Source organism: Helianthus annuus, chromosome 10 (assembly GCF_002127325.2).
Source record: "Helianthus annuus cultivar XRQ/B chromosome 10, HanXRQr2.0-SUNRISE, whole genome shotgun sequence".
NCBI lineage: Eukaryota > Viridiplantae > Streptophyta > Magnoliopsida > Asterales > Asteraceae > Helianthus > Helianthus annuus.
Window position 1 is genome coordinate 180,319,659 of NC_035442.2, and position 17,738 is coordinate 180,337,396.

The 17,738-nt window shown below is 35.1% G+C and overlaps 1 protein-coding gene across 6 annotated transcripts; it reads right to left on the reverse strand.

The window, feature by feature from the left end:
* LOC110886960 lies at window positions 1-8,404 on the reverse strand. 6 transcript variants are annotated; one of them, XM_022134847.2, is made up of 12 exons: window positions 8,077-8,404; window positions 7,943-7,987; window positions 7,180-7,231; window positions 7,026-7,099; window positions 6,800-6,930; window positions 5,833-5,941; window positions 4,152-4,237; window positions 3,503-4,051; window positions 2,341-2,607; window positions 1,141-1,203; window positions 986-1,053; window positions 1-288 (listed from the first exon to the last, which is right to left on the reverse strand). In XM_022134847.2, the coding sequence occupies exons 1-12, from the start codon at window positions 8,099-8,101 to the stop codon at window positions 180-182; spliced, it is 1,578 nt and encodes a 525-aa protein (XP_021990539.1). In that variant the 5' UTR covers window positions 8,102-8,404; the 3' UTR covers window positions 1-179. The 6 variants fall into 6 exon arrangements, with proteins under 6 accessions (XP_021990539.1, XP_021990541.1, XP_021990543.1 ...); XM_022134849.2 differs by having other exon boundaries at window positions 7,621-7,987; window positions 8,077-8,267; XM_022134851.2 differs by having other exon boundaries at window positions 7,026-7,104; window positions 8,077-8,237.
* Between the last annotated feature and the right edge of the window lie 9,334 nt (window positions 8,405-17,738).

The following is a 17,738-nucleotide window of genomic DNA, read 5'->3' on the forward strand; positions in this document are numbered from 1 at the left end:
TTTTTGGACTCGGGTGCATCATTTCATATGAAGAGTAAATAAAAGATTCAACATTGCACTTACATTTAGCATCAACAGTAAAATTACATTAGATGCTATGAACATAAACATTTTATTGCAATTTAAAGAAAAAACATAGCGAATATTCGATTACTGGGCCATGATGTATAGTAACCGAGCTAAGACGACCTTGAAACGCTAACCCTTCTACGTTGTTCTTCAATTGATCCCCGTTTATTCATCATTACGACGTTCCTTGATGCACGAGTGTTTTCCTTCTTTCCTTTTCTGTCAAAAGATTATACACATCTTTAAGTACGAGAATTTAGAGTTAATTACTGTTTTCGTCCTTGTGGTTTGTCAAAAATCACTATTTCAGTCCATTAGTTTAAAAATTGCGATTTCAGTCCCTATGGTTTCACTTTCGTAACCATTTCTGTCCATGTGGTTTCACTTTCATAACCATTTCAATCCATTTATTCTGTTAGTACAGGGACTGAAATGGTTACGAGGTGGACTGAAATAGTTACGAAAGTGGAACCACAGGGACTGAAATCGCAATTTTTAAACTAATGGACTGAAATAGTGATTTTTGACAAACCACAAGGACGAAAACAGTAATTAACTCGAGAATTTAATTCAATTCATATAAGCCAAAAGACCAGGCAACCTATGAAATTTGATTCATGAAAACTGCATATTAACAAAATTCAAGGAAAAGTACAAGACCCTCGTTTGCGATAACGGGCTAACATGCAAAACAGATAGATTATTGATAAACAAGTCAAAATGAGTTGGGTCAGGTTGGATTGACCCGCAAACACTTTTTTAGCCCATTATTCAAATTTCATAAGTAATTAACATATAAAGATGACTCGAATTGAACCACGTTTTTACATGAACGGGTCGAAACTGACACCTATAAATAGTTCAAATTCGGTCAAGATTTGACTTTTAGGACATTTTATGGCAATACGAAACATACCCAGTTTCCCTTGGTCGAAAGAGGAAGACGACGACTCCAAATCCTACCACAAGTGCTATTTTCATTGCCTGAACAGAAATTCAAGATTTAGGATTGAAACAAAACACATGATTTTTCTTTACATTTTACAAGTATCTGAATAAAAAAAAATGAACCTGTCCAAACGATCCATTAGACGCCTCTATGTCTGGGCCTTCAGAGCTTTCATTTTCTTCACCCTGAAATACATTTTTACAAAAACAACAATCATGAAAAAGGTACAAACTTTATACGAAATACGGGTCAGTTTGGGTGATCTACAATCCCAACGGTCAAATGGGTAAAACTTAAAAGCTTTGCTAAATATGCAACAGTCTTATTGGGTCAAAAAATCACATCATCATCATCATTATACTCAGTATATCCCACCAATAGCAAAGCTAAGGTAGGGTCTGAGGAGGGTGAGAGGTAGACAGCCTTACCTCTACACCGTAGGAATAGAGAGGCTGCTTCCAATGAGACCCCGGCTCGATTGTAGTTTTGCATCAAGCCTTGGACACAAGGCACATAACACTCAGCAATTGAGACAAATGCCAATTAGTGCATGTACCCCTTTGTCTTTTGGCTATCAACGCCACCACATGATGCATGATTAACCATCCCATCTTTTAACGTTATTTTCACGAAATTAGTAAAATAACGTTAAAATTAGTGCACTGTCACTTTTGCCCCCCGAGAGTCCACACATATATACATTATATGAGCATATCGTAAGCGGGGGGTAAAACTAGAGTACTGTCACAATTTTAGACATATGAAAAAGTAATGAATATTTAATTAGTCGAATGCCATATTTACCCTAAACGCAATTGAGATACTATAAGAGATGCCATGTGACTTGGAAAACTTGCAAAGTTGCAAGATCTAATGAATAGGTAACCTAAGGGTAAAATGGCCAAATTTATAGTTACAGCTACCCATTTTTTTATAATGGACACAGTGGCGGACCCAGAAATTATTTGCTAGGGGTGCGGATGAGGTGTTCAACCATATTTTCAAGGGGTGTGGTCTGGTTTTTTTGCCTAAAATATACACTAATTTTTTTTTCAAGGGGTGCGGCCGCCCACCCTGGCCAAAGGGTAGGTCCGCCCCTGATGGACAACCCAACATGTCTATATTGTAACTACAAGTGTTATGACCCCGAGATCTATGGACGTAGTTTTTAAAAGACTTGGTTTGCTATTCAAGAAGGGTTAGCAGCGCAGCTTGTTGCCCGTTTACCTGCTATCTCGATGTAAATTAAATACTTGAATAAAATTTATATTGAAGATAAAGTCACCAACTTTCATAACAATTTTGGATAAAGAATCAACAACCTTTTCTTGATGGTATTCTTCTTTTGCCATTTGTTCAGCTGATTCTACAATATCATCGTCAAATTCAACTTGATCTTCACTTGAAATAGTTTTCCGCAAATCACCCGTACTAAAAGAATTTCTGAGCCTGGTTGAACTTGATGTTTCTGAGTTATTGAGGTTTGATTCGGGTTTCTCGTACAAATCTTTAACCGTATCATCCTTCAATAAGCGTGAGGTTCCGAATCTGTTTGATTTTGTCCTTAGAGGCTTGATAGGAACTCTATCCTGAAATCAGTTCATACATTGGAATCTTATTAGGTAGCAATTTCAACCCATTTACCTATATACTGGTCAATTTTAGTTTAAATATTACCTCTTAATGACGCTCTTAATGGTTCAGACCTCAGACCTCTTACTGGTTCAGCACTTAATGGTTCAGACTGTTTGTTTCACGAGCAGATGTCTGAATGGTTCAGACATTTGCCTCTGAATGGTTAAGATTTATACAGAGTCTGAATGGTTAAGACCTCTAATCTGAATTGGTCAGACATTTGCCTCTAAACGGTTAGCATTATATAGGCTCTTAATAGTTCAAACCTCTTACTGGTTCAGCACTTAATGGTTCAGACCTCTTACTGGTTCAGCACTTAACCATTCAGATGTTGCCAAACGGCCGCTTAGCTAATAAAGCAGGTGGCAGTTTCTACCGATTTTGTTAATGGGTTGATTCAAGTTATGTTTATTTTTAAGAAATCGGTAAAATAATTTAAAAGAAAGATCTAAAAGGTAAATAAGTTGAATGGGTCAAATGGGCTGCAAGTCACCCTAAATGTATATCTAAAAATAAAACAAATAAAATTTAGAGTTAATTACTGTTTTCGTCCCCATGGTTTGTCAATAATCACTATTTCAGTCCTTTAGTTTAAAAATTGCGATTTTAGTCCCTGTGGTTTCACTTTCGTAACCATTTCAGTCCACCTCGTAAGCATTTCAGTCCCTGTACGTAACAAAATAATGGATTGAAATGGTTACGAAAGTGAAACCACAGGGACTGAAATCGTAATTTTTAAACTAATGGACTGAAATAGTGATTTTTGACAAACCACAAGGACGAAAACAGTAATTAACTCTAAAATTTAAAAAGCAATGATAATATTCACAGCAGAGTGGACATACACACCTTAGATAAACTACTTTCAAAGACACTAATCATCTTCTTTATATTTTTTGGAGTTTTCTCCAATGAAGCCCGCTTAGCCATGTCACCTGCTAATTTCGGTGAAAGAGATTTAATCTTTTCAGCAATCGTTAATCTTGATGACCCCGCATTACTAGAAGATGAATCTTGTAACTGAATCTCATTGGTCTTAGTTATATTTACTTCTGTTTCTTGTGAAAAAGGAGGAAAGTTTCCGTCTTTGCTCATTTTTTTGAAAAAGCTCCGTTTTTTATCTTCAAGATTCTGTTGATCTGATATCTCAACCCGATTATCCGACAGTACGGTTTTGACTGCATTATTATTATTCTTTAGGAAATCACGAGTCTTGGTGTCTTCTAGAAGCTTTTTGGGTACTTCCGCTTGTTGTAGCGAAAACTCATTGTTCTTATTCGATGTGCTCGCTTCGTTTGTTTTCAGTTTATCAACCAAATTACCCGAACCATTTGGATTTAGTTCAGTTTCTTTTGTCGAACGACTGACCGGAGTTTCTTCTCTTTTATCTGTAGCATTCTAGAACACAGAAAGTTACTGTTATATAGTCAAAGTTTCGAATGCGCATTTAAATTTATGTCATAACTGTGAATGTAATATAATATTTATAATCCTTAACTGTCAACGATTGCCTCGGAAAAGATTCTTCCTTTTTCCCATCAAAAGATTTTGTAGCGTTCAATGAAGACGTAGCCCTCAAAACATCTAGACAAAACCTTTCAAAAAAGTTTCAATGTAAGACCGAATTGACAATCGAATGAACTCATTTATTCTTCCATTTGTGCTTGAGGTGCAAAATGGGCAGGATGGGAGACGGGTCTAAACGCGTAGGGTTGGGTTGACCCGAAATACGTTGGGTCCATAACTTTTAGATTTTCTTTTAAAAAATTAGTGGGTGGTCGTAAAATTATATTACTTCAATGATAATGTAGATTATAATAAAACCGTTTAGAAGGTTTAACAGCATAAAATGTACCCTTTGGGCTAGATTTGGCAAAACGAGCGGGTCAGAAGGGTTGTGCAAGTGTGCAACAGCCAACAGGCCATATTGAGTAGGTATGGGTTGACCAAAAACACTTTGTGACCAATTTTTTTTTTTTTTTAATTTTTCAACAAAAAACTAGGATTTTGACCCGCCACGCGTTGCGGCGGCGTCGAAAGTTAAAGTAACTCGTTTTATACTGTATAGACCCAACTCTTTACTTAAAAAAAATTACGTCGCAATCGAATGAAAACGTAGTATATTTGACCCGACTTGCTTTCAAATACAGTTTACGAAACCTTCTGGGGTAGCCCAGTTGGCCAGCCTCACCCAGACCCTTCTTGAGGTCACCGGTTCGATTCCCGGCAATGCCCTTATGGGGTGTTGGGGCTCTTCATCGTGGGTAATCACCGCCAGGCAGCTATGGGGCTAAGCTAGCTTGCGGAGTTGCAATACTCCGGCGGATGGGAGGTCCGTGCAACTACCCCCCCCCCCCCCCCCCACCCAATACAGTTTACGAACGTACACAAAATAAGTAGAACATAGATAATAAAAATTATAATAATTTGTCCACGTTGCGGTGTAAAGTCGTAAAAGTCATTTAAACCAAAGGAGGTGTCAAGTTATTAAGTAGAAAAGGTTAAGAATGTCAAAATTGTCAATTACTGAAAGTTAGAAGTGAATGTGCAACTAACTTAAAGATAAGGGTTAATAGTGTTTCATGTCAAAAAATTAAGGGTGTAAAGTGGAAAAACTTGAAAGTGTAAGGGCCTTAGAGAAATGAAAAGTCAAAAACTTGAGGGTAAAAGAGAAAGGTCTCCACCGACCTTTCTCTTTAATAGTATATAATTTAATTTTCAACAAAAAATTAGAGGGTCATTTGAAAATTTATATTATTTTAATAAAATGTTTTAGACGCTTTCCTTTAGAATACACATTGAGCAAGTTTTTTACCCGTACTACGAATTTGACCCGTTTCCTTAGTGGCTTCTTTCGAACGCTTAAACAAAACCTGAATCAACCCATTCATAAGTAAATGAGTCCGATTGTCCAAACTTTTACTCTTTCATAACCAATTAGTGCGTGATCACAAATTTTATATTATCTTCGTAATAATAATCAATATGATTAAGAATATGTTTGGATTAAAACTACTCTTTTGGTCACTTTCAACCCATTTCCTTATTGGTTAACTTTTTTTACGTTTGAAGCGTAGGCAAATATACAACACCGTTATAAGACTTAAGGAAATGAGTTGAAATCATCATGCCTATTAACTTAGTGCTTATATGCTTTTTTAGACACAGCAAGATCAAACCTGCGACTTCACGTCTCTGCACCGATGATGCAAGAAATTTGGCATTTTCAGCATTTCCTATCCTGCTACCAAGTATCTCGGCTTGCTTCTTCTTAATTGCAGATTCTCTCTATATAAATAACAAAATTACATGTAACTTCCAAACAACAAAGCATCTTTAAATCAATTATTAAACTTTAGCAATTGATTAAGTTCTATGCAGTTAATGCGGTAAAATATCGGCTATCGGTCAAGGACCGATATTTGAGATATAGGTTATCTCGGTGAGATATCAGTAATTTTAATATCATGCAGGATTTATATATATAGGAATTTAACACTAGGGAGAGGATCATGAGAAAACTACATCTAAATGAGAAAACTAGAAAACTAGCTAAAAAAACCTAAAAAAAGCTAAAAAACATACCAATTTTTATTTTTTTTTACAAATTTTTATAAAAAAATCGCTATTTTTTATATATAAAAAAAATTCAAAAAAAAAAAAAATGTTGTACGTGCATTATATGTGTACTACACATGTGCATTATATCTATAATAGTGCACATGTGCAATACAACAAAAAAAATTATTTTTTTTTGAAAATTTTTTTCCATACATAAAATATAGCGATTTTTTATAAAAAAAAATTAAAAAAAAATTGTATGTTTTTTAGGCTTTTTTAGTTAGTTTTTTGGTTTTCTCATTTAAACTAGTTTTCTCATGATCCATCCCCTTTAACACTAATAATTCAGTGATATATTGGTCAAATATCGATGATATATCGGTCAATATGGCCGATAATATCAGTACCGATATTCTAACAGATATATGACACCGATATTTTACTAGGGGACCGATATATCACGGACGTTAACTGCATAGATTAAGTTACTCACGAATGACGTCATCTTTGCAACGTGTTGGCGAAATAAAATGGAAGTGGAACTTTAAGTTTATTTTAATAGTTGAAAAAAGAACCAAGAGGTACCATTGAAAGAACCCGGGTGCGCTCTTGATCGCTAAGAACAAACTCGAATTTCATATGGATAAGGCCACCTCCTTCAATGGGAAACATATCATCCCAAACACCCTTTTCAAGTATAGACATGGTTGGAACACCTAATGCGCACAACATTAAGTCATCCTTAAATACAATTAAATAAAGTTAATTCAAGACAATGTGTGAGGAATGAGGATATGTAATTATGATAAACCTGAATTTGATACTTGATTTCCTTGTGCATCCTGGATTGTGATGGTCAATTTATCTCGCAGATTAGTCAATGGGCTGTGCTAAAATCAGTATGTTGAATCAATGCTCATAAAATTAAAAAAAAAAAAAAAAAAATTAAGGGTTTGGGGTCTTACAAAGAAAAAGTTCCATTTTCCACAGCTTCATACTCAAATTTCCCCAATGAAACTACATAATAATAATAAATTGAAGGAAAATGAAATTAAAATAATTATGAAAGGGTTACAACTTAGACCATGCGTAATGGTTAAACATTATAATGCCCCCTCCATGGGGCGTTTTGCGCCATGTGGCAGCCCAGTCAGCAAGGGGCATTATACCATAAAATGGTGTAGTGGGGCATTATTCAAATAATGCCCATGCAATCATTTCCTAATTATTTTTTTTAATTTAAAACATAAAAAAATACAATACTAAAATATTAAAAACAGAACTTAAAAATAAAGAAAATAAAAATACAGAAAATAAAAAACAGAAAGTAAAATAAAAATACAGAAAATAATAAAGTTTAAAAGTATAGGGGCCTAAGTGTCAATATCAAAGTTTTAAAAAAAAACCTTTCTTCTTCTTCATTCCCATTCTTCTTCCCTTCTGCAAACCCTGCAAACCCAGAAAATCCGGCCAAAAATCCGGCCAAAAATCCGGCCAAAAAATCCGGCCACAACCCCATCTCTCTCTCTAAACCCACATGTCCTCAATTGATTGGGCATTCAAACCATTGTTCAGCGTTTTTAAAACCACGCCACCACCATTTTTTTTCAAAAAAAACGCCCGGAAACGCCCCATGTAATGGGGGTTCCGGCGTTATCCGGCGTTTTTTTGCAAATTTTTTTAAAAAAAACGCCCCGTTACGGGGGGTCTTACAAACAGGGTACTTACTCTTTACAGAATTTGATGAAGATGGAAGCTTCTTGAAGGACAAAACTGTGAAATTTTAACAAATACAAAGAGTGCATTACTTTGGAAAGTATGAAATTAGAGTTGAATTAAGGAAGATAAAGGGATTTAAGTACCTGAAACTTGAATGGATCCTGGCATTGGAGAGTGAGGATGATGAATCCAAGTGTAAATGCATGAAATCTGACAGAATTTGGGATTAGATTTTGGGGTATGGTATGGTATGGTGGGTGGGGTTGAGTCAGATTTGAAACTAATGTTGTCCACCCACAAATTTTGTCTTGTTGGGTATTAAAATAGCTCAAGTTGAGTTCAGGTTTTACTCGCGAGCAGAACTCGAGTTCAGATAAGTAGGCTCAAACTAAGTTGAGTTTGAGCCTGGTTGGGCTCGGCCAGGCTCGTTTACACCCAGATATACATGTCCACGCACATCACTACTCTTTTGCGACAATACCGAAAAGAGTGGCTTTATATTAACTTAAAGGCGCTCGACAAACACTTGATCCTGATGTGCAACGATTATTTATCCCTTGCAATGCAGCATTCACAATTGATTCTACATCTTCGTCTCTATAATTATACTAAAAAATCACTACCTTTTTTTAGTTAAATAATATTTTTGTATACTTTTATCGTTACTTTTTCTCTCTTCCACTAACAACTGATTTCAAAAATATTAAAAAAATATAGAGTGTGAATAGTGTTTTTTTTCTAAATATACTGATAAATAGTAACTTTTTATCTCTTCTCCACTAAAAACAATCTATATAATATAGAGGCCACACTCATATAATTATGGAGGAGCAAATGTGAATATTTTTAGTCCTTCTCGTTAGCATATGACCATGATCCCTCCCTTGGGTTAGTAGATTACTTTCCAGCCATGTTGACCCGCGTAACACTCGTAAGGTGATGATCGTTGCCAGTCATCTTGAGTCGCGATCGTGGGCCATATACTCATATTGTGAGTGTTACGTGACATCCTTGGATCTTTGAGGACCATCCATTTGTTCTTTTAATCATCGTAGATTAATGGTTCTGTCATGAAGTTGTCAAAAAAGTGACCCTAGATTAGTTGGATCACATAAAAACAAAAAACTCATTTTTATGAAGTTTTTATTAGATTAAAAATAACTGTATCCTAAATCAAAACCTTATATCAAAATTTTATTCCCTCATCTTTAATTTCACCTTTTTTATCAACTAAGGATTTCTTAATATATATTTTATTTTTCTCAAAATATACTGTTACACTTCCTGTTACTTCATGCTTTATTAAATCCATCAAAAGATATAATTTGAAATAGTTATTTGGTCTACACCTGTTATAAATTATATTTTATTTCCAAATCTATCAAAAATAAATGGTCACTTCTAAATAAGTATAAGGTATTTAAATTTAAAAAGTTAATGTGGAAAGATTTATTTATTTATTTTTGAACAGCAATATATAAAGATTTAGCAAATTGTTTAGGGTAGCAACGCAGCCCAGCCCATGAAGCATCAATTAAATTATCTCTGTTAACCTGGACATTTTTCAGCCCATAAAGTCGTAGACATCAAAAGCCCAATCCGTCGACTTTTTCAGTTCATAGACTTTATGACTATTTGAGGATGTATTACCAGATTATCCATGAGACCATAACTAGTGGTGCACAAAAAAAACCGAACGTTTTGGATTTTAAAAAAACTGGGTATTCCATACCTGAACTTATACCCGTAGGATACACACCGGGTATGCATAACGATCTGAAAACCCAAACCCGAAATCGGTTATTTCCCAACCCGAATAAAACCCGATACCTGTACCCGATTTTTTTCTTAACCAGGTTTTCAAATACTCACACCGGGTTTTCCAATACCCAGTTATGAACTAAGATGCACTTTTATAATATGTAATCTTGTAATATTTCTAAGTTTCTAATATATAGGGAGAGGATCATAAGAAAACTACATATAAATGAGAAAACTAGAAAACTAACTAAAAAAGCCTAAAAACATACCATAAGTTTTCTTTTTTTTTTTTTTTACAATTTTTAAATAAAAAATCTATATTTTTTATATATAAAAAAATTCAAAAAAAAAAAATTTGTACTGCACGTGTGCATTATATGTGTACTACACATGTGCATTCCATGCTTAAAATTAGCTTTTGAGTTTAGTTTAGCTTTTAGGGTTAGGTTTTTTAGAGGATTAGGATTAGGTTTTTGGGTGTAGGGGGAGGAGGGGGTTTAGGTTTTCGGGGGGTGGAGGTGGGGGGGTTTAGGTTTTTTTCGGGTTTATGTTTAGGGTTTAGTTTTAGGTTTTCGGGAGAGGGGGTGGGGGTGGGTGTAGGGGGGAGGAGGGGGTTCAGGTTTTTTAGGGGTGTAGGTGGGGGTGGGTTAAGTGGTTTAGGCTTTCCGTATTAGTGCACATGTGCATTACAATTTTTTTTTTTTAATTTATATATAAAAAGCTGCGAAAAAAATAATAAAATTGTAAAAAAATTGGTATGTTTTTAGGTTTTTTTAGTTAGTTTTTTGGTTTTCTCATTTAAACTAGTTTTCTCATAATCCATTCCCCTAATATATATGAGTTTTATGTTATTAATTTTTAAAGTTTATATATAAAAATGGAGTTGAAACTTGAAACCAATAAAAAACAAAAAATGGCATAAAAACACACAACTATGAAACTGGGTATTCCTATACCCAACCCGGGTTTTCCAATACCCAAACCCTAAAATAAGGTATTGTTATACCCGGGTATAAAAACCCGAACCCGACCCGGGTTTGCCAATACCAGGTAATACTCTCAACCAGGTATATACCCGAACAACGTGCACCTCCAACCATAACCTACCATCGTTATTCGAAAGGAAATACAACTTGATATAGCCCACGAGTGGCCCAGCAACGTAAGTGGATAATAACGCTTTTATTTCTTTATAGTTTATATTATATATATAACTAATTTGGTGATGTGTCATTTGCTAATTTGGTATTTTCAATAATTAGTTATGAAATTGATAACCATGTTTCAAAGGACAAGCGATTTTTTAGTCATTGAAAGGAAATGACTTTGACAACCCAACATTTGAGGATAAGTTAGATTTTGATAGAAGGTTTTGTGTGAGTTAGATATACATCCATTATTTAAGTTTAAAAAGAATAAAAACAATTGCTTGATTCTGATAAAAGTTATTAATTTATTATGCCTTTAACTACGGTTTAACAAAAGGCACATCAACTAAGAGCATTCTCATCCAATCCATCAAATTATACGTACATTCCACTAAAAAACAACTTCTATATCAATATATTTCCACTAAAAACAAATATTTTTTTTCTCTCCTTCTCAATTAAATAATATTATCATCACATTTTTCTCTTTCCTTCACTCACAACCACTTTCAATATATATTAAAAAAATTATACTGGGTGAACAGTGTCCCCCAAATATACAGATAAACAGTAACATTTTCTCTCTCCTCCACTCACAACCACTTTTTATACCCTTTCAATATAAAAACTCACCCTCACAAGTTTTGATGGATTGGATATGAATGCTCTAAGAAGTCTGCTGGACCGGCCAAAGCAATTTGGTTTTGACGGCCGAAACAATTTTTTTACGTTTTTCTGGGCGAAGCGAAAGAAAAAAACATGCGGCGACATTTATGATAAATTTACTAATATTTATAACAAAATACATGAATATCAATATAAATTTAAAAAAATACATGTTTAGAAAGTAAAGTATCTTAAAAATTGAATATTCATTCTTAAAAAATGATACTGACCAACTAGCCATAGAAATTATGTTTTAATTTTTTTAAGTCAAACTCGATCCAAGTTAACCAACTAGATCCGGTTCTCGTCAAGATTGATCGTGTTTGATAGATTCCGAGTAATTAGGATGTTTTGTATCTTTTATGTAATGTCAAGGTTAGAGTAGTATAGTCACTTTTATGTAATGTCTTGGTTAGAGTAGTATTGTCACTTTTATATAGTCACTTTTATGTAATTTCTTGGTTAGAGTAGTATAGTCACTTTTATATTTTCTGTAATTTGGATGTTTTGTATCTTTTGTCTAGTTTAATTAATAATGATAATACCTTTTGTTTGTTCTAAAAAAATTAACAAAACTTTAATCAATCATTAAAATATGTTAGAGTTAATTACATAGTTAGTCCCTGTGGTTTACACAAAATAACATGCTTAGGTATTAACTTTTTATTTTGTAACGTTTGGGGGTATTAACTTCTAGGGTATTAACATAGTTAGGGGCTGTTTGGTAGCCTCTTAATGATCATTCAGATGCTACCTCTTAATGGTTTAAAATCTCTGAATAAATAAGAGGTAACCTCAAGCCTGAATGGTTAAGAGGTAACCTCTGAATGGTAAATCATCACATGTCACATTCTTCTACCTTCTCATTTGTAAAATTCTTAATGGTTCCATTAAGAGGTAGCCTCTTAATGACCATTCAGAGGCTACCAAACAACCCCTTAGTCCCTGTGGTTTGCGCAAAATAACATACTTAGGTACTAAAAGAATGTGATTTTAAACCTACAAATAACGTAAATACCTCCAAACGTTACAAAATAAAAAGTTAATACCCTAGAATGTAATTTTAGACTATTAGTACCTAAGTATGTTCCTTTGGGCAAACCACAGGGACTAACTATGTAATTAACTCAATATGTTAACCTAACCGAATGTAAAAGTATAAAATAAAGATTGAATTTTGGAAAGTTGGCGGTTGAAGCAAAGCAACTTTAGTGCATAGTAGCATGGGAATGTAACCAACTCGGCCTAACCATCTGACCAAAAAGACCCAACCCAACCAACTTTTGGTGTGAGCCGTAAGGTGTGCCTGATTTGTTGTAGATGTGTGTGGTTCAACCAACTTCTTCATTGGCATATCATATTCATCATCACAATAATACAAAACAAAACTGTCATATGGTAATATTAATATATTATAACACCCTAGATGAATATGGTATATATCATAGACACATGAATGTATCAGACGTTTTAGTGTCATTGGTATAATTTTAGTTAAACTGGATTTATTTAAGACCAAATGAGAAACTATAATAATCGTTGATACAAGTTAAAAGGTGTAGATTACATGTTCGTCCAACACCATTACAATTTCGAGCAATAAGAAACCTCTAATGTTCCAAGAGGCGAAGCCCCTAGATCGAGAGGGTTCCAAGGGAGCAGTGCCCCTTGGTGGGGTCCAAGGGATAATGTCTATGGCTTGGATATAGCTGAAAAAATGGCGGTTGCGGAGAGAGAGGGGGGGGGGGGTAATAATCAGTGGAAAATTTCATAAGTAGTTGCTTAGATAATTAGCGGCAACTAAGCTTACTAATTAGTTACTATTTTGCTATGTTTAAGATGCGGAACTACAATTTTGTTTTGGGGTATTGGATTTTAATAATCCCAAGTTTCACTAATTGGCCGGTAATAATTCCAACTTCAAAAATTGCCAACAACAGTCCCAACTTGTAAGATTTTGGCCACCAATGATCCTTGTCTAACTGGATTATAACCTTGTTGGGCTGGTGACCTGCAACTTATTCCGGCGACCCGTTTTACCCCCGAAACCACCAAACGAGACCACCACCAGTCATCTCCGACCTCCTGTAATCTTCTCCGCTTCTCAAAAGTTTAAAATTTCCACCATCTACGCAACTCCGGTGACCTGCAACTTATTCCGACGACCCTCTTTACCCCTGAAACCACCAAAGGAGACCACCACTTGTCATCTCCAACCTCTAGTGACCTTCTCCGCCGCTCAAAACTTCAAAAAACTAACTGGGTTATAACCCAGTTAGACAAGGATCATTGGTGGCCAAAATCTTACAAGTTGGGACTGTTGTAGGCAATTTTTGAAGTTGGGATTATTACCGGCCAATTAGTGAAACTTGGGATTATTAAAATCCAATACCCCTTTTGTTTTCATAGAGAAAACATTTTGTTTTTTACATAAAACTTTTGTTCTTATCTAATTATTAATTTCACGCCCACGGAATACATATGAAAGTAAGGTGGTGTTTGTTTTCTGGAAGAAGAGCTTCCTGGCCTCTTCTGTCTGCACCGTGCAGACGCGGGAAGAGGTTTGGCCTCAGAAGAGTGTTTTTTTTTTTTTTTCGAGAAGTGCTTTTTACCTCTCCCCAACCTCTTCTTGGGGAAGTTATGAGAGGTAAGCTTCTCCAAGCAGAGGTTTACCTCTTCTTGGCACCACCTCCACCTCCGCCACTGCTCCGCCACCATCTCCACCTCCGACACTGCTCCGCCACTGCTCCGCCACCACCTCCACCTCCGACACTGCTCCGCCACTGCTCCACCACTGCTCCGCCACCACCTCCACCTCGGAACCCCTGCTCCGACCCCAAATCGAACCCCCAAATCATCAAATCGAACCCCAAATCATCAAATCGAACCCCCAAATCATCAAATCGAACCCCAAATCATCATCATCAACAACATCACAAACAAAACCCCCAAATCGAAAACCCTAAAATCGAAAACCCGGTTCAATCTCCGGCCAGGTGTGAAGGCGGAGGTGGTGACGGTCGTTGCAGGCTCGGTGGTTGTGATGATGGCGGTGGAGGTGTGAAGGCGGAGGTGGTGACGGTGGTTGTGATGATGGCGGTGGTGATGATGGCGGTGGTGAAGTGGTGGCGGTGGTGATGATGGCGGTGGTGCAGATTGTAGACTAGAGAGAGAGTAGAGAGAGAGTGGAGGTGCAGATTGTTGTGTGGTGTGTGTTCTAAACCTAGAAGAAGAGGTTTTATATAAAAAAAAAAAAAAAAAACAAACCCTCTTCTCCTTGCAGACTGAAGACATTTGGTCCACCTCTTCTCCTGCAGATGCCTGCAGATGTGGCCTGCAGCAGAAGAGGTTTTCGTGCAGAAAAAACAAACAGCACCTAAGTCACACTTAATCAGAAAACCATCCTAAACATTTTAGAAATTTGGAACACACAATATTAATTGGTATCAGAGCCGTATTACAAATATGGAATAACAATAAAATGTTGCGTCAATTTCAAACAGAGGTACAAATTATTCAAGTCGATCAATGCGTACCCCCTCTCTTGATAAAAGATCCATCTATACCGGTTATGTGATAAAGTAATTATCTTTATTTTTTCGTACACGATACTACAAACACAAGATCTCGTCACACATGTTAACAGAAACAAAGAAAAGCAAAATTAATAATAAAACATTTTGTTAAAAGAAACCCAATCCTATAACAAAATGATTTGTTACTATTTATAATTAGTTGTTAAACCGAACTCAAATCTTTAATTTAAATTTGTGGACCTACCGTTGGCTTATATATCCGTAACGGATTCAGAGTCATGTCAACATTTAAATACTTATAGTTTACATCTAAGTTTTTATTATTTTGTTAGAATTAAATACTTACTTTTTCTTACTTGTATTGTAAAATTATATTGATCTAATGCGATTTTTACACGTTATATTATATTGTATAAACAGGGGCGGAGCTTTTAAGGAGCAAGGAGGTGCACACGCCCCCGCCAATATTTCGGTTAGTAGTGTAATTTTTTCGATAATTTTTAAAATTAAAGAGGTCCGCCCCTACCAATTATTTTGCCTAAAAATTCCCTGACCCTACCAAGTTTATTGTCCAAAAAAATTTATACATATTTTTATATTGAGTTAAAAAACGTGAAGAATTGGGCTATTAATATTTTTTTTATAATTGTTGTTCAACTTGAAGTGAGTTTAAATAAAGTCTGAAACTAGTTTTTATATAAATGAAATTTGAGTATTCATATTTAGTTTTTTTATGTGTAAGAAAAAGTCATTTGAATGAAAGAAGATTATTTAGTTATATTTGGAGTTATTATAATGTGTACGAGCCTGTCCTACAGATGTATTAGAAATGATACCTTGGGACGCATGTAATTGTTTGACTTGACCCGAATAGTCGACCGAAATATAGTGATAGGAAAAAAAAATGGTCCCATGACTTTCCGCCTCACAGAACTTTTAGCCAAACTTCGCCACTATGTATAATTGTTTGTAGTTATTGGACAAGAGATCCGACCTTATCTATATATATGATAAGAAACAATCTTTTTTCTGCAATTAAAAGATGATAACATAAAAAAATGTAATTATGACTATGAACATTGGCGTTGATGTAGTATTAATTAAAAGCTAAATTTGTTAGAAGCCTTAATCAATTAGTTGAACCTGCTACACAAGCGGTTCATAAGTAAAGTGTTCATATTTTCAGAATAATACGTACTATTGAAAAGCGTTATCTTGACATTTTATCAATTTTCAGCTGATATAATGCATTATCTTGATACAAATATTTAAATGATCAAAATCTGTGACTTTTGAAACATACCAAATATTCGTTTTTCATATGTGAATGCTCTCTTATCATTTTATATTTATTAGTTACCGTGTTTCTAGTTTATTAAACAACTAGACTAGATACAAATGAAACATCATCATATGGTTTAAATAAAACTTGATTGACTTAAAAGAGAAAAAAAAAATCAAACTTGATTCAATCTAGTAACTACGCAATATTAGAACAAAAGAAATCAAACTTAAGTGATTCTGAAGAGAAAAAAAAATAGAGCGACTTTTTGGCAACCATGGAAACGTGGTTACTATTACTTTAAACTCTTTTTAATCATACTATTTTACTGTACTTTCGAAGATCTAATGGCACTACTCTATGCTAATACAAGTGACCTAAACTGCCAAAAATCAACTTCCAACCAGACGAGCCAACTTGGTCTATTCAATTTAGTTGGGAGGGCGGGAAACATGCTTGTGTCGATCTCACAGGTGTATCCCCCCTAGCCGGGTTCCGGGAAAATGGGTTTGTGGCGGGGCAAGCGGTATTGAAAGCAGAGTCAAAGAAGGTGGAAAAACACGCGAAAGCTTGTGAGGATAATCAGCATGCCTTTGTTCCCCTGGCGTTTGACACGTTTGGCTCCTTGGCGCCGGAGGCGGTTTGGTTCTTAGCTAGAGTTCAGCGTGTGGTCCATAGCAACTTTTCGACCCCTCAGGGCCGAGGCTTTGTTATTAGCAAATTAGGGTTTTCTATTCAGAAGGGGATGACGGCGCAGTTTGTTGCCCGTCTACCTGTTATCCTTATGTAATTTCCCCTAGCTTAAGATAATGTTGCGATTCACTTACAAAAAATTATATAAACTTCTATAAAAGAAATTTAGTTTCTTTAAAAGCTATAGTTACCAGTTCGGCTTAGAAGTCCCATCAAAATCAGCTGAACCGGATTGAGAACAACTCTTTTTTCGACGTTAGAAACGATGAATCTTCAGAAATTTATATATGTACTCAAGTACTTATTATATTGTTGTTTTCTTATATATTTTTCTACTTTAAGAATGTAATTTTAATGTACACAATTTATTTTTGTATATGTCTTATGCTTATATCCAAATTAAGTAGGGCCATATGATTTATATATGTGTGGCTTTCTGATCCATATTTTAAAGATAACGATTGGATCAACTTGGATGGAATCTATCTAATCCTACGTTGCATGAAAGCAAATTCAATATCTATCGCTTCTAATCCTACGTTGTATTTCCTTCTATCGTCTTAATGAATCACCTTAAAAAAAAAAAAAAAAAAAAAGAAATTGTCCTTTTCCATCTTTGCTTTGTAGTCTTTATATCAAATTTAGCCAAAAGTAATCATTTGTGCAATGCCTTGCAGCTCGGGAAAGTATAAACTTGGAATTGCTTTTGCTTCAATATA

What these genes read in the sequence shown, in the direction of transcription:
- LOC110886960 (XM_022134847.2), bottom strand. Translation starts at nt 8,101, where the DNA reads ATGCCAGGATCCATTCAAGTTTCAG. An exon ending in GAAAATGGAACTTTTTCTTT is followed by an intron (nt 7,100 to 7,179) that starts GTAAGACCCCAA and finishes ATTTTAGCACAG; the next exon opens with CCCATTGACTAATCTGCGAG. An exon ending in GCAGAGACGTGAAGTCGCAG is followed by an intron (nt 4,238 to 5,832) that starts GTTTGATCTTGC and finishes GGTTTTGTCTAG; the next exon opens with ATGTTTTGAGGGCTACGTCT.